Source organism: Lissotriton helveticus, chromosome 1_1 (genome assembly GCF_964261635.1).
Source record: "Lissotriton helveticus chromosome 1_1, aLisHel1.1, whole genome shotgun sequence".
NCBI lineage: Eukaryota > Metazoa > Chordata > Amphibia > Caudata > Salamandridae > Lissotriton > Lissotriton helveticus.
The window spans coordinates 1,000,133,528-1,000,157,831 of NC_136057.1; the positions used below are offsets into that span (position 1 = coordinate 1,000,133,528).

Consider the following 24,304-nt stretch of genomic DNA (forward strand, 5'->3'; position numbering starts at 1 on the left):
GAGGGATCCTGCTGCCTCACACCGCAGCGAGATGGAGGATGTACACAGTGAAGAAGCGATGGATGGAAAGCATAGAGGATGCACCCGAAGTCGTGGCACGCCAGAAACAGGAACAAGCAGCATACACTGCCCTCCCCTCGTGCACACCCTCTCCTGCCGCAGCCTTGCGCATGTGCCTTAAAGGGGAGAAAATGACTACCGCAGTTAAACAATACAGTTAATGCCGCTGCCATGTTTTTATGTATGTAGCCGTCAGGCTAATCATCTGGCTAATTAGGAACAGCTTACCGGACGTTCGGGAACGTTTAACGTTTAACCATTGACCATAAACTGACCATGGCCTGCCACATAAATAAAACCGTGCATACAAGCATTGGACTGATGCGTAACCTCAGAAAGGTCTTTAAATGGATACCGCTGGCATCACGTAAACTCCTTGTCCAGGGGCTTATAATCAGTCGTCTGGACTATGGCAATTCACTGCTAGCGGACGTTAATGAAAGTTTCTTAACCAAGCTTCAGACTCTTCAGAATTCGGCAGCCTGACTGACCCTTGATCTTCCACACCGCACCCCTTCAGCCCCATGCCTTAAAAAACTACATTGGCTGCCAATCAGAAAACGTATTAAATTTAAAGTGTGCTGCCTGGTCCATAAATCTCTGTATGGACAGGGTCCACAGTACCTGATGCAAAAGCTTTGAGGTTACTGTCCGGGAAGAACTCTTAGATCATCTAATAAACATCTTTTAACAGTCCCCAGAGTCCGGACAGTCAGAAATGGAGACAGAAGTTTCTCTAAAATTGGCCCCGCCACATGGAACGCACTTCCTTTATTCATCAGATGTGATCCTGATCATAAATCATTTAGAAAAAACCTGAAAACCTGGCTATTCTGACCAAGATGTTCCATACCTTCCTTCTTCCTCTTTATCTGATAGTTCTGCAGCGCTATGAGACCTTTGGTTATTTATGCGCTATACAAAACCAATTACATACATACATACAACGTCACGTCGTGGGGCGGGACTTCCGATTTTTTGCGGAAAGCCCGGGCCCACGGAGAGCAGCGGTGGCGCGGGGCTCCGAGGCGTGAGGGAAGCCCCGCGTGTGGTGAGGCGGCGGAGAAAGAGCCCGGTGAGTGGAGGGGGGGATATGTGTGTGTGTCTGTGTGCGTGTGAGAGTGGTGGAGGGTTGCGTGCGTGGCTGTGTGTGTGCGTGAGCCCGTGAGTGGTGGTGGGGGTGCGTGTGTGTGCGTGTGTGTAGCTGTGCGTGTGTATGTATGTGTGTCTGTCTCTGTGTGCGTGTGCGCGCGATTTCGAAAGGCTTGACTTGCTCTGAATGTAGGACAGGGGATGTGCACGGCGCCGTGCTGGACGTGCGCGTACAGGCGATGAAATCGCCGAGGGAAAGCGCGTGTCCATCCCCTGTCCAACATTCCCGGCAAGCCGGCAACATAAGGTCTTTCGCTGACGCGAGACCTAAAAAGCAGTGCTTAGTAGTATAGCAAACTGAAAAGAGGCCTAGGCCCATTTCCCTTTTGCAACCCATAGCCTTTGTTATGTAAAAAAGGCCCAAACTTTTCCCTGAACCAATCAGAGTTCCTCACCCTCTAGGACACTCCTGAGAGAACCTTCTGCCCCTCAGATTTTTCACGCACTTGTGTATATAACACACTTTTTGTGCTAAATCCGAGGTGAGCCTCTCATGGGAGGAGGGTGGGTGCATGTGAATCTATGAAAGCTTCCAATACTGGAGAACTAAAGTTACAGGTAAGTAACTTGTTTTCTCACTCCAGTATTGGAACTTTCATAGATTGACATGCCTGAATCAGAATAGCGAGCAGTGAAAAAACAAAGCACATTTCTCTGATACATTTCATAATTATGCAATACGATTTGAAAATGAAGCATAATCTCATATATGTATACACGTATATAAAATGTGACTTTGTAAACAAGAGAAATTACAGATGGAGGGATGTAAAAAAGGCTCACCGTTACTGGATGATATTCCGCAGTACCGCCTCTCCCACCGCCGCATCCGATTCTGCGGCTGCCTCCAAACAACAGTGCCTGGTGAAGGTGTGCGTAGATGCCCAGGTTGCTGCTCTGCAGATATCCTGGATTGGCACTCCTCCAAACAGTGCAGTGGATGTGGCCACCACCCTCGTGGAATGGGCACGGACTTGAGCATTCAGAGGCTTTCCAGCAGCTTGATGACAGTAGATAATCGCACTGGAAATCCATCTGGCAATTCCCCTCTTTGACAGCGGGAAACCTTTCTTGGGTGCGCTGAAAGCGACGAATAACTGAGAAGACTTGCGAAAAGCCTTAGTTTCTTTCAAGTAAAACTTCATACATCTTTGAACGTCCAGTGAGTGCAATACTCTTTCCGCTGCTGTTGACGGATGAGGAAAGAAACGTTTCAACACCAACGGTTCATTCAGATGAAAATCAGTTGGCACCTTCGGAATGAACTTCGGGTTCGTCCTGAGAATCATTCTATCCTCTTGAAACTGTAGGAAAGGCTCCTGAATCGTGAGCGCTTGTAGATCACCTACTCTTCTCGCTGAAGTCAATGCAATGAGAAGAGCCACTTTCCAGGACAAGAACTTAAGGTCCGCCCTGTGTATCGGTTCAAACTGTGGTTTCATCAATTGAGATAGTACTATATTCAGATTCCATAGTGGTGGTAGAGGCTTTACTGGAGGAAAGACCCTGAATATCCCCTTCATAAATTGCTTGTTGATCCTTGATGACCATAAGGACGGGCCTGATGATGACCTCCTGTAGCGGGATAACGCAGCCAAATGCACCTTGATGGAAGCGTGTGCTAATCCTGACTTTGCTAATAGCAGAATGTAAGGTATAATTTGATGAGGTGCAGCAGTAAAAGGGTGAACGCCTCTTACACCACAGACAAAACCTCTTCCATTTCATCCTGTAGGTTTTGTTGGTACTCTCCGCTCTGGCTTTGGACAGGATCTCCCTACATTCGTGTGAGATGTTCAGATGACTAAACTCACAGTGTTCAGGAGAAAGGCTGCTAATCGCAAGGATTTCCGATCCAGATGGAGCACCTGACCCTTGGACATTGTCAGAAGCGATGGAATTGGATGCAACCGAATTGGACGGTCCTCCGACAGCAGCAGTAGTTCCGTGAACCAGTGTTGTCTGGCCCACCACGGGGCTACCAGGATCAGCCTGCACGGTTCTTTCTTGATCTTCACCAGCACGCGGGGAAGAAGAGGAATTGGAGGAAAAACGTAGGCAAAGATGCCGGACCATGCCATGGAAAACGCATTCCCCCAAGATCCCTTCTGGGGAAGCCAGCCTGCGAAGTACTGGCATTTCCTGTTTTCCCTTGTAGCGAAGAGGTCCACTATCGGTGTTCCCCATCTTCGAAAGACGCTGTCCAGGATCCCCTGGTCAGCTCCCATTCGTGGCAGGACGATTTGAGTTTGCTGAGAGTATCCGCCTTGACGTTTTGATCCCCGGGGAGGTGTTCTGCTGCCAATGATATTCCTTGCTGAAGAGCCCATTCCCATATCTCCTGGGCTTCCTGAGACAGGGAGAGAGATGTTGTTCCCCCTTGCTTGTTCACATAGTGCATCGCCGTAGTGTTGTCTGTTCTTACCAACACTGGTGAACCTCTTATCCTTGGTAGAAAAGCTAGTAATGTCAAGCGGATCGCTCTGAGCTCCAGGAGATTTATGTGCAATTGCTGCTTCTGCACCTTCTAACAACCGCTGACTTGAAGGTCCTGAAGGAAAGCTCCCCATCCTTCTAAAGACGCATCCGTCGTCACCACTAGCGGAGCCGCTCTTGCCAGAAACGTCAGACCTTGAGACACATTTCCTTTTTGTGTCCACCACTCTGCTGCCTGTACCATCACTGGTGTCACCCATATGGTATCGTCGAAGGATCACTCCGCTTGACGCCATTGGAGATCGATCTGCTCCTGCCATGGGTGCATCCTTAACCTGCAGCAAGGCACCAGCGGAATACAAGATGACATCATGCCCAGCAAGAATTTGTACCTGCGGACTGAAAGAGACTTTCTTTTTACAAAGTCTTGGAAGAGGGACACAATCCTCAGTTGCCTTTCTTCGGAGGGGAACGCCTTGTTGCATTCCCTGTCCAATATTGCCCCCAGAATTGTGATCACTCTTGCTGGGTGGAGGTTTGACTTTCCCTCGTGGAGAGTCAATCCTAGTTTGGCGAACAAGTCTATGCAGGCCTGTGTTGACGCTCTGGCCTGTACCTTTGATGGTGCTTTGACTAACCAGTCGTCGAGGTAAGGAAATATTTGATGTTTTTGCTTCCTCAACACAGCCGCTACTGGAGCCAGGCATTTCGTGAATACTCTCGGCGCTGACTTCAAGCCGAATGGCAGTACCCTGAATTGGTAATGTCTTCCGGCTACTAAGAACCGAAGGTACTGTCTGTGTGCAGGATGGATCGGCATGTGGAAATACGCGTCTTGTAGGTCCAATGTAGTCATATGATCTCCTGGGTTCAATAACGGAAGGATGTCCTGCAGAGACACCATCCTGAAAGATTGTTTCTTGAGATAGGTGTTTAAGGATCTGAGATCCAGAATGGGGCGCCATTGGAGCTTGTTTTTCCTGACAAGAAAAAACCGGGAGTAAAACCCCTTGTTTTCCTGGGCTTTCGGTACCGGTTCTATTGATCTCTTTCGGAGCATTGTCCGAATCTCCTGCCGGAGTTGATGCAGATGGTTGGCTCTCTGGTGCATCGGTGGCGTACAAGAGGGCGTTTGAAGAAATTCTAGGGTATGACCGAATTGAACTATTTTGAGGACCCATTGGTCCGTTGTTATTCTCCGCCAATTGTGAAGATAGTGAGCAATCTTGCCACCCAGGGGAGCATCTGACATAGGCGGAAGATGGAGGTTGTCATTGCCGACGGGTTTTGTCCTTTCCCCGGCCACCCCGTCCTCTTGGAGTTGATTTTGTATATCCTCCTGATTGACGCTGACTGTACTGTTGACGGTAAGGCTGCGATGAGGCCGAATAAGAAGAATATTTCTCCTGTTGATATCCTACTCTATACGAGGACTGCCCTCTACCCCTGGAGCCACGAAAATAGGTTTTTCTGTATTGCAGTGTCCCCAGAGCCTTTGCCGTATCAGTATCCTTCTTGATACTCTGCAGAGTATCATCAATATGCTTCCCAAATAGATCTTCTCCATTGAAAGGGAGGTCTAAAATCTTGTTTTGCACCTCCGGCCTAAACGCCGTTGCTGGCAGCCATCCTTGCCTGCGCAGGACCGCTGCTCCTCCCAAGGATCTAAAAGCCGTGGTCGCTATATCCATAGCGCAGTCTATGACTTCGGCCGAAGTCCTCTCCCCTTCCAGGAGAATCTTCTTCGCCTCCTGCTTCTCTGGTTCCGGCACCTGGTTAATATATGGAGACAGGTCACACCACATCTGCCTATCGTACCTTCCCAAGATAGCGAGGGCATTAGCTGCTTTCACTAGCAGAGCTGACATTAAGGAAAACCGTTTTCCTGCATTATCCAACCTTCTGCCCTCTCTGTCCGGGGGTGTTGTGATCGGAGCAGATGGGTTCCTGGATTTCTGTTGTGCCGCCTGAGTAATCACAGAATCCGGTTTGGGATGACCCAAAAGGCAAGCTGGAGCATCAATAGGTGCCTTATACTTTTTATCTAGTCTGGCCAGAACCGGCGTTACCGTATCTGGCGTCTCCATGACCTTTAATCCTTCCTCCCAAATATGAGACACTATAGGCAGGGATCGCACAGATTTCTGATACGAGTCCTTGAAGTCGTATAAAAAACATTCCGCTTTCTCCTCTGTCATGGACAGTGCAAATCTCTTAGTGTCTTTCCATCAAATTATGAAAACCACCGATGTCCTCCGGTGGAGAATCTACTGGTCTCGGCGTAGGAGTTGCAGGTGAGGGGGTGAGATAGTCATTCCATTCTGCACTTGGGTCCGCAATCTCCCCATCCTCATGATCGTCATCCGAGGTATCGTGATGTGACGTCGGTGGTGGTGATCTAGCAGTAGGCTCCGGCAAAATCTCTCTCCTACGAACCGGTGTCCCTGGTACTGACCGTGGACGCGGAATAACCTCTGGGACTTGTTGAGTGACTGGAGTCGCTGGGTATCTCCTCCTATAATCCTCCAACATGCCCTGGAGGTCCCTCAACAAAGAGGATGGCACATTTGTCATCTCCTCGCGTTGCTGTTGGCCATATCGGTGCTGTTCTTGGGGTTGTTCCTGAAAACCCCCATATTCTTCCTCAGAATCCACCTCCTGGTACTTGACCTGCAATTGCGAAGGGCTACTCGCAATTCCATACTCGTCATCTTCCTCCTCCGAATCTTCCTCTTCCGGCAGGTGAGATGGCAGCAATGGAGAAACCTTGCTCTGAGATGTAATTTCTGGTGTTATAGGCTTTTTCCAAGGCACCAATCTTTTCTCTGGTGTTTTTTCCCTCGTCGACGAGCCCATCGACGAGATTCTCCTCGCCGTCGTCGACCAAGTCATCGTCGTCGACGCCACCGTCGACGTTGTAGTCACCGTCGACGCTGTCCTCGTCGACACTGCCGTTGTCGACGCTGCCGTCGTCGATGCGCTCGTCAACGCTCTTGTCGACGGTAAAACCGTCAACGGTGAAATCGTCGCCGCTGTTTTCTCACCAGCTTTAACACCATTTTTCTTCGTCGACGACGGAGGTGTTTTTGTTGTCGTCGATGACACCTTTTTCGTCGGCGGTCCCGTCGACGGTGCTGAAACACTACCTTTCTCCTCAGAAGGCGTAGAAGAAGTCAGTTTGATGGTAATCTTGATTTTCTGAGGTGATTTTGGTGGATCTGAGGCGGATTTCACTGGTTTCACCTCACAAGCAGAACCCTTCTTCCCCTCAGCTTTAACTGAAGGGGATTTTGAGGGACTGCGCCCTGAAGACCCTGGAGTGGTCTTTTTTGGGGCCTTCTCAGGTCTTTCTCCTGAGGAATGTGTCTGAGGAGATCTACTTCTCTTCTGAGATCTCTTAGACGCCACAGATTCCTCTTCACTCTCACTTGAGAGGATTTCTTTCCTGGCTTTAACCTTCTGGAGCCAGATCAGCAGCCTTCCCTCACGATCCCTCAAGGTTTTATTCGAAAAGGTACGACATACCTTACAATCTGCTGCCTTATGGTCTGGATAGAGGCAGTAGATGCAATCCTTGTGAGGGTCATCTGTATAAAGCCTCTTCTTAGAGCAGGTGGAACAAGCTCTAAATAATCCTTTCTTCTCCTTCTCAGACATGGTAGATGAAATAAGATGAAAAACCTTAAATCTTAGTCAAAATACTGTAAAAGTAAAGAGTTTGAGCAGAGCTCAAAGGAGACTCCCTAGCACAACGTGCGGTAGGAAAATCTGAGGGGCAGAAGGTTCTCTCAGGAGTGTTCTAGAGGGTGAGGAGCTCTGATTGGTTCAGGGAAAAGTTTGGGCCTTTTTTACACAACAAAGGCTATGGGTTGCAAAAGGGAAATGGGCCTAGGCCTCTTTCCAGTTTGCTATACTACTAAGCACTGCTTTTTTATATACCGTAGATTCCCGTCTCGACGACGGGGAATGATTCAGGCATGTGAATCTGTGAAAATTCCAAATCTGGAGTAATATGTGTTCTTGAATCCTCAGTAATCAGGAACTGTTTCATAAATCCAGATACTAAGGACAAAGCACTTAAGGGAAGCTCTCATGGTCTTATATGGACAAGGTGTCAGTAAAACTTCAATACCATATCAGTTGTATATACCTGAAACAGTATCAGAAGTAAAGTCAACCTACCCAGTAAACTAGCTAAAATTTAATGCATGGCTACTCCGTATTTTTCCTTCCAAAGGACGAGAGATTGCTTCAAAATTGGGCTCAGATATGGGTTTCTCTGGTGCTTCCTCTTCTTTCTCATCCGTTTCATAGTTAGATCTGGTCAGATTCCTGAACGGATCAGGTAATGTTTTTGAATTTCTCCATACTGGGATCAAATTATAGAACTGTTTTCTAGTAATATTATGGCAGATCCTTTCATTACCAAAGTAATGAATTGACATAAGCAATGGAATTAGGAGTGTAAGAATAGTGTCCTCTAGGTAGGGATGTCCACTTTCTCCTCTAAAGTAATGAAAATCTTAGAACTTCTCCTGGAGACTTTTAGTTGAGGAGGCAGGAGGATGAACAGGATGTGTGAGCAAGGGTGAGGAGCGTTTTGCAAGGATAGAAAGATAGACTTAAACAGTGAAACTTCTTGCTAGTATGAAAGCAGTTACTCAACCAAGTTCTTGACTCACATTTCTGTTAATGGATCAACTTAATATACCCATAAGGATACGGTTGATGGAAAATGTCTCTCAAGTGCTCAATACAGTTCAAGGTACAATTGAAGTGCAAGATAATACAACATTATTGTGCTGCCCCAGTAACTGTATAGAGTTTACAAAGATCCCACTCCTTGAGGGTGCTCACCTTGCAAACTAGTTTCTCTGCCATGTGAAAATACTTAATATTGGTTAAGCACATGGACTCTGGTGTACAAAAACAAAGCTAAAAACCTTAAAAAGAAAACTATAGAAAATAGGATTGATCCACGCTTTGTTTTAATTAACTGGAAAAAGAGGATTTGAGGTGGAGTGCTACATGGAAGGAAGAGGAGTGAGGCAAGCACGAGTGACGTAAGAAAGGCAGCTTTTAGGTCACATGGGATGCAAGCTAAAGGAGCAAGTGACCGTCGTACATGGATCTTTGTTCTTGGTTCGTATGGAAGGACACTTTCTGGCACCGCTCACCAGATGGTACCATTGAGACGACTTGTTACTAAGTAGTAAGATTTAAAACGACACCATTCACATTGTGTTAAAATTGCCACCTTGGCACTGCAGGCTACCCATTATGTATTACATGATGAGGATAGAGGAGTCTAGGTTATTAAGGGATTCAGTGTTATTTTAAAGACAACAAGACTGTACAGATGTATTGTTTTGCAAGTTCTAGACCAAAGGTGAATAGACAGAATCGATTACTGTGTTGAATAACTCACCCTTTTGAAAAGAAGAAATAGTTCATGAGCCTGGTCAGAAGAGGAGATAAAATGCTTCCATCCTTCAACACCTTGCCATAAGAAAAGGAAAAAAAGGAAATTATATAATAGACGATACATCACAAGCCATCTGTAACAGATATTAGTTGTGTTTAAGCAGCATTTATTGACGAAAAATTCATTCAACAAGAGGTTGCGAAATTGTGCTAGATGCAGATAACTAGTTGCCACATATTACGCTCCAACTAAGATGTGGATTAGTTGGGTGGAGGAACCACAACATGATGAACATTACTGAACCTTATAGGATGCCAAGTCTCAACTTAGAGAATACAAATGACAAAAGTGATTTTTTTTACAGAGATTGAAGCCAGACAAATGAATTCTTTCATAGACATTGTAGCCCTGAATACTCAAAGCAATCTTGAATCTTATGAAGCATCTGAGTGCTGTTAGCAGCAGACCTCAGAACTGCTGTTTTGCTTATTCATTATCTTATTCTTCTAGCCAAACTTTGATCAAAAAGAAGGCTGTTATTTCGTGTGAAGAGGTCTAAACTCCACATTAACGAATTGGCCACAAATTTGGCTTTCCCCTCAAAGCACATATACAGTCCAAGCATGTCCTTTTACAATTGCACCTTAAGTCCACCGTCATCCAACAAAGGGAGTTTAACAAGCAAATATAATCTATGCACAACTGCAGGTCCAAGGCACTTTACCCCCCAAAAAAGGAAAAACGGCCCTGGTGATTTTTACATTCTCTTTTAAAAACTGGATGGGTGTCTTTCTTTGCCCTCCTTTAATACTAAAAGGAAGTTACCTGCACTAGAGTAAGGATGTTACTGTACCTGGGTATCAAGCAGGCCCTCACTTATACAGGTGTGTCAAGAACCATATAAGCTTTATTTCTACAGAGTTCTTTCTGGCGCACAAAATTGGAGCATGACACTAAGCTCTGAGCAATAAATTGAGCAAAACATCTGGGGGGAAAGCAGGGTCGGTAGAAAATGACGCCTCCTGAGAATAATATTTAGAAATAACATGAAGAGCGGCCAGGTTATGCCTTAAAAGAGCATGTTCATTTGAAGTTACCAGTGATACCTTTGGTCTGATATAAGGATGTGAATGAAGCCTTTAAGGAGGCCAGACTGCACTAATGTCCTAATATGTAGATTAACCGGAGACAATTCAACCAGAAATTGTAGTTTCTGCTGCTCTGATGACTGCAATCAACAAATGGTTAGCGTTTCTGAAGACGTTTGTTGCATTGCAAGGCTTTGTAAATCGAGAGGGTGTAATGTTTGTCTAGCCAAGAATTCAAGAAACCTTGGTTGGAAAACCGGCAGGGTAATTTCCACATTCAAATATAATTCTGTCAAGGCCTTAAAATAAAGAAATAAATGGCCCATTCGAATGAGAACCCTGCGCCTGTTGATGAAAATGTTAGGATCTTTGGAAAAACAGCTTGCCGTTTACCCTTCCATCTGCCACTAATTATACCAATCAGAAAGGTGGTCCTCCAACTCTATAAATACATTACAAACGCTGCCCTGTGTTCAAATGGCTTGAGTATTAGAAAGGTTAGAATTGCATTTATATCAGATTTAGGTGAGGGTCATTCATATATTTATGTCAAGTATACATCAGAAAGAGTGCTAACAAGAGTGCTAACAAACGAAAGTAACTTATTTGTCTGGTGGATAATTAGAACTGAAGATTTCTCCCCTTTTGAACAGATATCAAACCAGTATCTATACCAGATGGTGAGTCTGAGGAGTGGACCTAATGGACGAAGCCCTACACTACAGAGTGGGCAACATAGCCCCCTCTGCAAACCTGAGCGGTGATACAGTAATGCCTTTTGAAGGTATGAACAGATGCACATTTAGCAGCTGAGCGGAGGGTCAACACTGGAATGCCTCTAGGTAATGTCGTTGTAGTGGCCTTTCCCCTGGTGGAATGAGATCAAAGAGCCTCGGGAGGCTTTATCTTGGCCAAAGCAAAGCAGAGTTTCATACAAAGGGTAATGGACCATAAGGTCAACTTCTAGAACACCTTCCCTGTTTTCACACCAGCAATCAAGCAAAAAGTGAATGGTCCACCTTGGGTTTTTAAGGTGGTACGCAGGGGAAGAATGGGCAAGACTTGCAGCTCATTGACACGATGTGCATACGTGATGCCAATAAAAAACAGTCTTGAGAGTCAATAGTCTCAGGGTGCAACTGCTCATAAGCTCAAAGGGAGCTCATATCAGGACATAAGAACCAAGTTAGGATCCCACTATGACATAATAAATGGAGGCGATGGAAACATACAAGAAAGCCTTTTTTAAAAATACATTGGAAAGTGTGCCTTGAATAAAGAGGGCTAATCTAGCAAACGGAGAAAGGCTAACAGGGCCGACAGGTAACCTTTAACAGTGCCCACAGCAAAGACTTACTGGGCCAAAGATAAAACAGATGAACTTCAGGGAGCTTTGAGCTCCCCACTCCAGTTGATAAATTTAGATCAAGAGCCAGAATAGATGGACTTTGTGGACAAGCGGTGGGCAGCCAAAATAACATCCATCACCTGTGACGGAAGATCAAAGCCTGTCAACTGATCCCGCTCAATATCCATGCATGGAGGTGTAGATAATGGCAACTCAGATGCAGAGCTGTGCCCTGCTGCTGGGATAGCCGGTCCTCCCGAGGATGCAGATTAAGTGGAAGGAATATGTTCAGATTCAGAAGGTCAGATTAAAAGACCCCTCCAGAACCTAATGTGGAGCTTCAGGATGAGCTGCACCTTGTCCCCAACCTTCTGTAGGACCTGAGAAATCCTGGGCAGATGCAGAAATGTGTACAGAAGACCAGATTCCCATTGAAAGCAGCACCCATCTGCCGGAGACCATGACTGCATGTTCTCAGAGGCAAAACAACTAATCTAGCAAGGGAATACACCAATGGGCAAAGATGCCTAATCCCACCTCAAGAAGCAGATGCCACTCATGATTAGCAACATGATGCCTGCTGAGATCATCAAACCCTGCCATTCAGTAAACAGTCAGGTGACTGGCCAACAATACTAGCCACCACCATAGAGGGTATGGGACCTCATGCCATATTACTTCTTGCAGTACCAGTCATGTTGTCAGTCAGGACTTAGACAGGCCTGCCCTTGACGGAGAGAAGAAATGTATTGAGGGCCAAATGGATGGAGTGCAGCTCTAAAAAGCTGATGCATTAATGCTGCTCTATCAGAAACCTGAGGTCCATGTGACCTCCCCATCCCAGACACAACACGTCAGTCACTACAGTGAGCTCTGCATAAGACAAGGAAAATGGCCTGCAGCATGTAAAAATCCACCATCCAACACTTAAGGCACCAAGTTGCTTCGTCCCATATGCAGACACTGTGAATGGCTTTCCCAGCATTGTGCCCACTGAAAACGAAAGTTCCACTTCAGGGCCCACTGTGCCAGCAGGCATAGGTACCAGCAAAATGCACGAGGCTATGAGAACAAGACACCTTAGCGTCATCCAGGCCAGCACAAGGCTCATGCCTCAAACAATGGGATCATGTCAACATCCTGGACTCTTTTCAGGCATTTAAAGCCACTGTAAACGATCGCCCCTGTAAAAAGAATTTCTCCACAGGACAATAGTGTCATTTTGGTTCATTGATCAAGAATATCAGGTCGGAGAGCAATGAAACGTATCCGTAAGTGGTCCAAGACTAGCAGGCGAGCTCCTCAGCAGCCAGTCGTTGAGATACCGGAATAGGTGTATTCCTGGCTACAACCCCTAATATTACTTTTATGTACACCTGGGGGGCCGGGGTAAAGCCAAATGTCAGGACAGTGAATTGGAAATGTTCTGACCACATCACAAGTCCTACTGGACTGTAAGTTCCACATACGAAAGTACACCTCCTTAACATCCTTTCAGCAACTTGAGGTCTAAGATTGGCTTCAGCCCCCATTCAAGTATCAGTAGTACATCTTGTACACCTCTGCCTTGGGCACTAACTCGATGCACCCTTGGCAAGCATAGTCTGAACTTCTTTCAAGAGAATATCGGCATAGTCTGCCAATGTGTGGCAAAATAACTAGAGGAATGTGGGGAGGGGCAGACAACGGACGATATCTAAAGAGGTCTGAACTGAACCACTTGAAAGACCACCTAGTCCAAAGTATTTGTTTATCATCACAATCTGTAGTGGCCAATCTCCATTCAGGGTACTTTTATCCACGTTCTGGTCACCATACACAGCCTGGCCAAAAGCAAGATCTTGCTCGCCATACCCTTAAGAACCTGCATGTAAAAGCCTAAGGAGCAACAAAATATTTAAGGACAGGAAAGTCTCCTGTCTACGGAACTGATTGTTTTGACACTATCAGAGGGAGCAGTAGGGAAAGCATTAATATTCACATTGCTTATCAAAGCTTGCACAACAAGGCTCTCGAGAGAAAGATAATGTATCAGTAAGAATGGGAATATAGGCGCTGGCTGATGGTATGAAATAATCGATTGGCCCACTGGAGAGAAAGGACAAGGTATGGATTAGGTTGCCATGAAGGGAGATAGGAGAACAAAACACACAGCAGCTTTGTGCTCACTATCTGGTCACATTGAGCGGAAAGGGGCTTTCAGTGTGAATGATAGTGTCCTCAGCTAAATCAGAATCTGAATGATCAGTTGTGTCAGTTTGATTTTCTACCAAAGGTTGGGAAGCAAACATTAGAACCAGGAGGGTATCCCTGAAATTTAATGGATAGACACCAATAGCACTAACGTTTGGGAACCGGTCAATGTTTACTTTCTTTTCTCTGCTCTATTCTCTTATGGTCATGTGTTGTAGAAGACTTGTCCAAGCCCCCTTCTCCTTCCACCAGATAGTGCACATTATTCATACTGTATGGAAAGAACCATTTCAGCATACTTGCAGCAAGCCACATTCTACCCAAAAAACAAGGGTACCAAATTAACTGTAGAAGAACCCTGGAGGAAGCTAGGCTCAACCGCCGATTTACCGCAGAGATTTGATCTTGGGAACCTGAGCAACCCTGTAGTGTTCTAAGCATACACACCAAAGCATAAGAACCCCTCTGAGATTCCATCACAGAATTGTTGGGAGACAAAAGATATTTCGATATCACAAGAGGAAATGCCTTATTGTTTTGTACTTAAACAACAGGAAGTAATCGCAAATGTGTATGCTTTGAGTATGTACCTCATGAATGGGTAGTTGAGGGCCCCAGAATGCAGGGGGTGACCCCTAACACCATAACTACCAAATGCGCAGACTCTGCTACTTTGCCCAGTTACAAATCCCTCTTAATATTATGCAAGAGTTAGAATCTTTTGGCGAATTTCATGGGCCTTCGAGGATCAGCCAGCAAGAAATGCATCCACACTGTGTACGCTGCCTGAGGCCCAACACATATGATACGAAAAGGGAAGCAATAATTTATTTTTTTATCTAACTAATTACAAAGAGGTGAAATTGAAAACATAACGCATCCAAAACAGAGTGTGAGTAGGGTATCTCACAAAAATAGGAAAAGCAAAAGTAGAAATCACTCGGCATGTTGGAGCACACAAAAACCATGAGCTTGGATAGGACGCTTAGTGATGAATCAGTAAGGGGGCAGAGCTGGTGGATAAAGGAGAGATTTGAAAATTGAGTCTCCTTGCCAAGTTTTACAGTGACAGCATATTTGTAGAAGCGTTTTGTAATCCTGCACAGTGATGATGTATTTATCAGATCAGAGATTTAAGAAAAAGCACCATGAATGAGGAAGGAATGGTTACCATGGGATGGGTGCAGGACGCCAGGCTGCACATAGCAAATTAATCATCATGACTATGAAAATGGAACAAATACTTCACAAGTTAGGACTCAATAAGACCAATAAGACCTTTCTGCGCACATGCCTTAGTTAGCCCAATCAAAATGTGCATTTTGCATCAGATATCTACATGGCCAAAATGTTCAATTAGTACCTGATGGCTAGATACACTAAAACAATTGACAGGCTGTCATCTTTGATTATCAAGGCGAAAAAAGTTTTCATATGAAGTCACAATGCACAACAAACAACGGGTACATCCTAAATCATGGCAGAATGTTTAGAAAACACAAATTGCATTACCCCTATGCAGCAAATGAACTAACCTTCTGGAGGAATCTGGGGTGATGAGTCTCTGGGAAGATACCTGTAATGAAACAAAACGAATCAGAGATGTATCGGTTTTTAATACATTTATAGTATTTGTTTACATGAAGGATCAAATGTAGATGGAATATTTTCTGGTTGACAAACTGAAGGAACTAGGAAAACATATTTGTTGCACACAAAGCTTGCATGGAAGAGAACCATGACCTGGCAAAGCCAATAGGTCTCGCCTATGTCATGCGGTTGTGTCTTACAGAAGGCATGCACACGCATAATGACATATGCCTACTGAATGAAGTAGTGGCCATTATTTGTATTTTTTTTATTTTACCCATCCAAGAGGTGGACACCACTTTGGGTGAGGTAAATAACATTTTCAGTTGTGCAAAAAAACATTTTTTAATCTGGTGTAGCTTAACAGCAAACAGGAGCTGAGAGGCACCCAAACAGAAGTTGTAAAAAAGAAATTTGAAGGCCTGCAAGGAATGGGAGAGCAGCGATGGGGTGGGTGGGGGGAAGTGGTCATGGAATGTACCCATATGTGAGTCCCGTGCTCTCCACACCACTGGAGTCAAGCTATCCTGGCTGAAGACGGCTGATAGCCAGAAACCGGTCCTAGGATGCTAGATTCCGGTCCAGGGAAACCATGGCCTGGCAGTTCGGGCTGGACTGTTCCCATGAGGCACAGGGTCAAGACTGATTTGCATATGGCCATGTCTGAACTGGGGTGGCTTGGTGAGGAAAATAACAATGGATTAAACCCAGAACTGTGACTGGGGGTGAATGTTTTGCCATTGTGCAACATTCCGTCCATCATCTTGTGTGTTTTGCTGCAATATTTTGAGAGCGGAATTCAAGGCCTGTGATCTAGGAGGAGGTTGGTTTGACCCCTAACCCAGATCTGGATCTCATTGCTTTTTTATTTAAATTTAGCTGGGAAACTAGGAAAGGGCATGGGAGGTCCCTTAAAGCCTGCCAGGATAATCTCCTTAATATCTTAGGCCCCCTCACAAGAATAACTGACATGGCGGAGGAGGCCCATGCCAATGAGACCCCGGTGGACGTTAAGCTACGTAGGGGTTGGAGCCAGAAGGCATTGGTTCTCCTTGGGATTGCCAATGCTGGGCTCAACGCCAAATGGCGTAGAGTTATATTAACAAAAATCAACCCGAAGCTGGGAGACCTTCCGGAGAGGGAGCCTTCAGAGAACCCCAGGGGCCTACTCTTTGGGGAGGATTGGATTAAAACTCTGGGGAAGCATGTAGCTACATTTATAGCCCAAACCAGTATGAGGAGAGTTTTCAGACATGGTGTTTTGGGCCAAGCCAAAAGAAAGAGCCTTTCTGCTGGCTGAGCCTGCCAGAGGCCCCACTTCAGACAAAGAGGCTATCAGCCGGGTGTATGGGCATCGTTCCATCCACCATGAGGACAAGCTTATCATGCAAGAGGATTCAGATCACGTGAACAAGGCTCAACCAATTTTAAGTGTGAGTATGATGATTTCTCCTATTACTTCTTTCCAGAAAAAAGTGGGGGCCGTCTCAGGTTTGTTTCCCGGGCTTGGGAAACGATTACACAAGATCCATGGGTTCTGGAAACCATTCAGAGCTTCAGGATAGAGTTCATAGAGGTAGTCCTTTGGACTGTAAACTAGCAGAGGGTGGTTGAAGAAGAGGTGAATTCCATGATACAAAAGGGAACTATCGTAGAAGTACCCTTGGAATGCAAGGTTTTTGTGAGCACACTCTTTGTTGGGGGAAAAAAAGGATAAGGGCTGAAAACCTGTGATAAACCTCAGTGATCTGAACAGATACCTTGTGTACAGCCACTTCAAGATGGAGGGAAACCATCTCTTGCTAGAAATGTTATTAGAAAAGGACTAGCTTGTGAAGTTGGATCTGAAGGAGGACTACTTCACAATTCCTGTGGCCAGAGAGTGCGAGTGTTACCTCCAGTTCACCTGGCGAGGCTAGCTCTATCAGTCCCAGGCACTTCACTTTGTTCTTTCCTCTGTACCTGGGTGTTTCACCAAGATAATAGGAGCAGGGCCCTTCTTTCTCAGAGAAAGAGGAGGACGTATGATCATCTCCTTGGACGAAATCCTCATAATGTCCCAATATCAAATGCAGATTCTAAATTTTCTGGATATGGTTATAACTCTTCTGGAAAGTCTGGGTTTCATAATAAAACAGGAAGAAGTCTATTCTTGTTCTCCTCCCGGTCCCTTGAGTTCTTGGGCTTCAATATAGACACAGTGAAGGCGGTTCTGCTTTTACCCTTGAAGAAGATTGCCAAGATTGTGAAGGAGATAAGGTTTGTACTGAGACGAGAGTCCTTAACTCAGAGAACTTGCCAGGCTACTGGGCCTCCGCCTCTTCCAGTCAAGATATTTTTGCGGGACCATTACACTATCGCGCTTTACAGATAGTATAAGCAAAAGGACTGCAAGCAGGTATGTGGTATGGAGGCGCGGTATACTTGGAACAAGAGGCCAGATTTGGAGTTGATTTGGTGGCTGGAGAACCTGGACGCCTGGGATGGTCAGGCGATCTTTGGACGCTCTCCAGAATTTATTCTGAAATCGGATGCAAGCCTTCATAGCTGGGGTGCTCGTCTGGGTGCCCAGAACACCAGGGGTCTATGGTCTTATATGCAGAAGTCCCATCATATAAATTGCCTGGAGTTGACCACAGGTCTCTATGCTCTAATGACCTTAAAACATTATCTGCAGGGAAGAAACGTTCTGTTGAAGATGGAAAATGTGTCTGCTGTGGCATACATAAATCGTTTAGGGGGTACAAAATCCTCTGACCTATTGGGTGTGGAGAAGGGACTCTGGATGTTCTGTCTAGAGCACAGGATCAGCCTTAGAGCAGAGTAGCTACCTGGTAAGGAAAATGTGTCTGCAGACTGGAACTCAAGGTTTTTAAGGGATTACAGCCACTGGAATGAAACCTACTCCAGAAGTGGGTGTCAATTATGGTGTCTATTGGAATTGGATCTTTTTGAGAGGAGGCTGACATTTCAACTGAAGAGATTCAAACTTCAGCTGGATGCTCTGCAGGTGAACGCTTTCCTGCGGAGTTGGAGGGAGACCCACGCAAACACTTGTCCCTCATCCGCAATGATTCAGAGGGTTCTTCAGAAGGTGTGACAGGAGATATGTTCACTTGTGTTTGTAGCTCCCTTTTGGCCGTCCCAGGCATGATTTCCACCATAGAGCTGGTTAGCGACATACCTTTGTTTCTACCTGCCGAGGAAGGTCTCTTAAGGGACGTAGAAGGAAGGGAGCATCCTTTGGTACTGACAGGGACTTTGAGCCTTCTTGCTTGGAAGGTATCAAGAGACCTAGAGAGATGTCAGGCCTTTCGGGAAGAGTTGAGGAGCTCCTTGAAGAGCCCTGGGATCCAGGTAGCTGCAGTAGATACAATGGAATATGGAAATCGTGGGTATGTTGGTGCTTGGAGAGAGTATAGGATCCCGTGGAGGCACCCATAGTTGAAGTGGTAATATTTTAGTGGAGTAGTTCAATAGGGGCCTTAGTTACAGATTGCTTAATTGCTACAGATCTGCAGTCTCACCTGGACATGCTTTAGTGAACAGCAGGATCATTGGGAAAAATGTGCTGTTTTACATAATACTTAAGAGTATACGGTTAAGGAGACCCCCTAGACCGAAGTATGAAACCCTTTGGCATGTAAAATGAATCTTCAATGTGTTCTCTTCTCGGCCAAGTAATAGATACTTGGATTTGAAGAGACTGTCTATGAAGTTAGCTTCCTTGCTTTGTCTAATATCCTATCGAAGTGTGTCAGACATTAGAGCTTTAGAGGTAAGTAATATAGTTTATGATGCCTTTGGGATACATTTTGAAATCATGAGAAGATCTAAAACAATGTCCAACACCATTTTTTATCCCAAATGTGGTTCTTGCAAGAAGTTGTGTGTGGAATATGATTCCAAAATGAGTGAGCATCATCTTTGATGGTACTGTAAGGAACTGGCTCTACATATACTACACCAAAATGAGGTATAGTGTGTATAGAGTCCAAGTGTCCCCAGAGGAAGGCAGAGGTTAAAGTTAGATAGAACCTTAATCTCTAATAGTGGTAGCTTGGTCGAGCAATAAGGCAGTATCAGAGGACAGTGTTAAGCATTTGATGGACCCGCTCAGTCAGCAAATGAATTCACACACTCAATAACTGAACTCTAGGCCAATTGTTTTTGTATAAAAAAATATATACTGTTGTTTTATTTTTAGAACCAAGCAAGCCTGGTACAGGTAAGCATTGAATACTGTATTTTCCGGCGCATAAGATGACTTTTTAACCCTTTAAAATGTTCTCGAAAGTCGGGGGTCGTCTTATACGCCGGGTGCCAAATTTTACGGTATTTATTCATGCGTTTTTATATAGTGCGGACTTTACCCGAAGGTGTCAGACCGCTTCACAATAGGAAATGGTGCATTACAGGAGGAAAAAGTGACATGTGTGCAGGTTACAAAAGCGTACAAAGTACAAGTAGAGGTATAATATTGCAATAAATGGAGGGCACTCAAACACAAGAACTAACGTTACGTAGGCAATGGTGGCACTGTGCAAGTATCAAAAGCAAACAAAAAGTCAGAGGTAGCAAACAGAACAAATGGCGCAGTCAATCCAACCTAGATTGCAGCTGCACACGCGCCTCCAACCGCTTGCGATGCATACTTCCGCAATTAAGTGCTGGCTCTTGCTAATTCCTGAGGTGGCCACCCTCGGGATAGTGGTTTGCTTTTGCGACTCCCGGCAAGCAAAAACAAACATAACTCCGCTTTTAAACCTTGCCAGACCTAAGATCTGTTGTTCAAAGAAGGAAAGAATCATGATCCCAATCCTTGAATTACTCACTAGATCCAGTGTATCAAAACATTTTGACCTTGGTGTCTTGTTCTGGCTAAGCGCGACACTACTATTGTGCACCAAGACCGTTATGCCTGCAAGACAATGGCCACTATGTCATACAGATTGGGGAACAAATGAAAAAGTGACCATACTCCGGTTGGTTAGGCATATTATGGCGCCGTGACCCAACACTGAGCCGCAAAACGTTACCGGTACCGTACGGTACATTACATGAGGCAAAAGTGACAATCGAACAAATGGCGCCGTAGAGGTATAATATTGCAATAAATGGAGGGCACTCAAACACAAGAACAAACGTTACGTAGGCAATGGTGGCACTGTGCAAGTATCGAAAGCAAACAAAAAGTAAGAGGTAGCAAACAGAACAAATGGCGCCGTGAATCCTACCTAGACTGCAGCTGCTCACGCGCCTCCAACCGCTTGCGATGCATACTTCCCCAATTACGGCAGACGAGGCAGCAGGACGTCCGAAAACATAACGGGCAGCGCTGAAGCACCTAAGATGGCGGCCCCCACTGTGTTGCGCTCCTCCACATGTGCTGATCTGGCGTCTCTCTCTCTCCTTCCATAAATCTCACGTTCATCAGAAGGAGAGGAGCGCCAGTACCACATGATCTCCTCAGTCCATGGTCATAGAAAGGGGACTGTAGAATGTAAATGGCTATGCAGGACTGCGTTGGAAGTGGGGGTAGTCTTATACGGCGAGTATAGCACGAAACCTACAGTTTTTATCAAGAAAAGTAGGGGGTCATCTTATACGCCCAGTCGTCTTATACGCTGGAATATACGGTACTTCTCAGCAATAAGTTACTTTATTGTACTTGCTTTGATTTACAGTTAATGTAGTAGATTGCAACACCCAGCAAACACAGTACATTGAAATGTATAGGCTTGTTCAGCAAATTGCAGGTAAGTTACTTTTACGTTACTTTTTCTAACTCAGTGCTGGATGCCTAGATTCAGCACTGGGACATTTCCTAGAAACAGGTGAGTAAATGCGTTTGTTATTCATGCGATTTTAGAGAATATTTTCAGATGACAAAACTCCAACGTTTTGGAGCTGTACGTTGAAATGAATAGTCTTTTTCAACAAATTACAGGTAAGTTACTTTTGCTTTACTTTTTCTAACTCAGTGCTGGATGCCTAGATTCAGCAAGGGGACATGTCCTGCAAGCAGGTGAGAAAACACGTTTTGGTTATTTGTACAAATTTTAAAGAATATCTTTAGTTTTCAAAACTGCACACAGTCGTTTTTTGGAAGGATAATTGTCAATGTTATCCTACGGAGGGAAAACAGGTTATCGGTTTGCAGGCAAGTAATCGACTGTGGGAGTTAAGGTTCTGGGATTAGACTCAGGGGTCAGTGATGCACTGAGAATGCACCCTAAGTGGCATAGAGTGTTTAGGCCCAATGTTATTCTATGGATGATAGGGGGTCTCCGGTTGGTGGCTGCTGGCAAGCAGGCCACGAGGTTCTGGGAGCAAAGCTCCTAGGATTTAGCTCAGGGCAAGTTGGGGACCAAAATGGCACCAAAGGTGCACCCTCAGCGGCACTAGGGCGGCTGGGCGCAGGGTGCTGTTTTGAGGTCGGATGCCCTGTTTTTTTCAATGGAGAACCTCAGGTACAAAACAACACTGCAGGGTCAGGGACTAGGATCTTCTGGGTGTGACCACCATTTCCAGGGGTAAGTTGTGATGTCGTGGGTTGGTTAGGCACCGTTGGTTTAGGCACACAAGGCTGTGAGGCGTCGGGTGCGCAGGGGTGCCTTGGGAAGTCTGGTTTTCTTACCCGCTCTGGTCGCTGTACGGGGGAGTCCTCTGGATTAAGGTTGCAGGTGTCATCTGGAGGCTTGAGGCAGGTCAGGGGTCGCTGGATCTCGGGTCAGGATCGCCGGTGTGACCTCGTGATGTTTTTCCACATGAGCTCGGGCTGGGTTTGGCGGGTGCAGAGTGGGCTGGATTCATGGTCCCTAGCTGCTGCAAGGGGTTGCTGTTTGAACAGGTCCGGTGGTCACAGGAGATTCAGTTTTTGAAGTGAAGGCAGGAAGGTCCACCGGGGTTTTTGAGGTTGCTGGCTGCAGGGGACACTGGGAATTTGCAGGAGCTGGTTTGAGGGGAGACAGGCCTGTAGGGCTGGGGCCAAGTCAGTGGGCGTCGTCCTCTTGTTAGCTCTGCACGTCACTTCAGTCCTTCTTATCTTCTTTTCTTGTTGTTGCTGGATCTGAGGAAGCAAGGTTCAGGGTGCCCCCTAAATACTAGATTTAGGAGTGTTACAGGTAGGTAAAGGCAGTGACCAATGGGTCCCTTCCCTGGGGTGGGTACACCCACTATTCTGCTACTCTCCAGTTAGAGGGGAGCAGGAGCCTGTCCCTGGTTGGCTGGGTCCCCCCATCTTCAAGATGGCGGGGACTTGAGGTTGTGCTTCACCTCGCCTCCGCCACCTGAGGGGTGGAGTTGGCAGAGGTGGGCACACCTCTCTTCCTCACATGTTTTTCCTGCCGGTTCTCCTGCCCAAAGTGGGGGGGGGGAAGAACCAGAAGGGACCAGTTGCTGAAAGCAGCAAATGGTCTGGAGCATGCCTTTGAAGCTCCTCCTTCGTGAACCCTGCCCATCCTGGAGGAGGAGGCTTGGCACCTCGTCCCAGGATGTGCATTGTTTCAGGCCACCGAGAGCAGAAGCTCTCGACCCAGGGGTCCAGAAACATGTCTGGTGGAGGCAGCCTAAGCAGCCACTCAGTCAGGTCACTAGAAGTTGGTCGAGTTTCAGGGAGCATCTCTAAGATGGCCTCTGTTGTGCATTTTACATTAAATCCCACACTGGCATCAGTGTGGGTTTAATGTGCTGAGAAGTTGGATACCAAACTTCCCAGTCTTCAGTGTATCCATTATGGTGTTGTGGAGTTCGTAACGACAAACTCCCAGCACCATATACTCTTAATGACAGCACTGCACTTACAGTGCCCAGGAATGGACTTTGGCACTGTAGGGGTACAGAGCTCATGCTCCTGTACCCTCACCACTGGCACAGGGCACCCAGCTAGAGGGGTGGCTGTTGTATGCCAGGGCAGTGGTTTGTGGGCTTGGCACACAGGTATGTGTGCCATTTCGACTTTCTTCTGCACCAAGACACACAGCCTGCAAAGGCAGTGTGTGAGTGTCAGGGTACAGGGCCTCTAAGGGTGGCACAATAAGTGCGGCAGCCCTAAGAGGCCTTCTTTGGTCACAGTACCCTGGGTACCTGTGGTACCATTTACCAAGGGCTGGAAGGTGGCCAGAGATAACAATTGGGTTTAGGCTTCAATTAAGTTTTAGGAAAGGAACAAAGGCCCTGGGTACCCGAATAGCAGGAGCCCAGGGGACATTCAGTCAAAGAACATGAGCAATTCAGCAAAAAGTGGGGGCATACCATGCAAGAAAGAGGGCACTTTCTCACAGGTACTGAGCAGCTTCTCATTTCCTTTGTGAAACCCTTTAGAATGGTAACCTCTGCAACAATTGAAAGATGGGTTAAGTGGACTATGCAGTTAGCTTGCAATGACCTTCAAAAATGTCAAGCTCACTCTCTTAAGGGCGCTATGGCTAGTCAGTCCTTTTGGAAAGGCGGCAGACTGGAAGTCATTCTTAGGGCCACTGATTGGTCAAATTCTGGTACCTTTGCAAAACACAAATGTAAGCCGATTGAGCACATTGGATGTGGTTTTGCAGGATTACCAACATGCATAATGATAACCTCCGGTCTTGTAATGAAATAGCGATTCTCCAAATGAAATGCCAAGAGAATCTGAATTTCATTAAAGACACAGAGGCTAACATTATCCCACTCTCCCACCCCAAGTGTGGAATTGGGGTTTTAATTAAACAAAATTTTGATTTAATTAAGAAGTAATAATTTGGAATGGTAATATTGTTTGGAGAATTAGGAGGTTGTAAGAAAAAAAAGAAAGTAGAGACACTTACAGAAGGAAAGGATGCTACAGTAAATGTTATGTCTTTAAGCATTCTTTTGTTGTCTCATGATTAATTGTACTTGGCATAAGATGGGTATTAATATTTCTCTCTAATTTCAGACAATATTGGATGCTTGTTTCCGGTCCAGGAAAGACATGGCTTGGCAGTTCAGGCTGGACTGTTCCCATGAGGCACAAGGTCAAGACTGATTTGC

The 24,304-nt window shown here is 45.8% G+C and overlaps 1 protein-coding gene across 3 annotated transcripts in view; it reads right to left on the reverse strand.

Annotated features, from left to right (window-relative positions):
- MEST (mesoderm specific transcript) overlaps positions 1 to 24,304 on the reverse strand; it is a 336,409-nt gene that overhangs the window by 129,360 nt on the left and 182,745 nt on the right. For all 3 annotated transcript variants that reach the window (XM_078677513.1, XM_078677520.1, XM_078677518.1), the window contains 2 exons: positions 15,238 to 15,278; positions 9,077 to 9,147 (listed from right to left, as the gene is read on the reverse strand). In XM_078677513.1, coding sequence (XP_078533639.1) covers positions 9,077 to 9,147; positions 15,238 to 15,278 — 112 coding nt within the window. The remainder of the gene's footprint in view (positions 1 to 9,076; positions 9,148 to 15,237; positions 15,279 to 24,304) is intronic.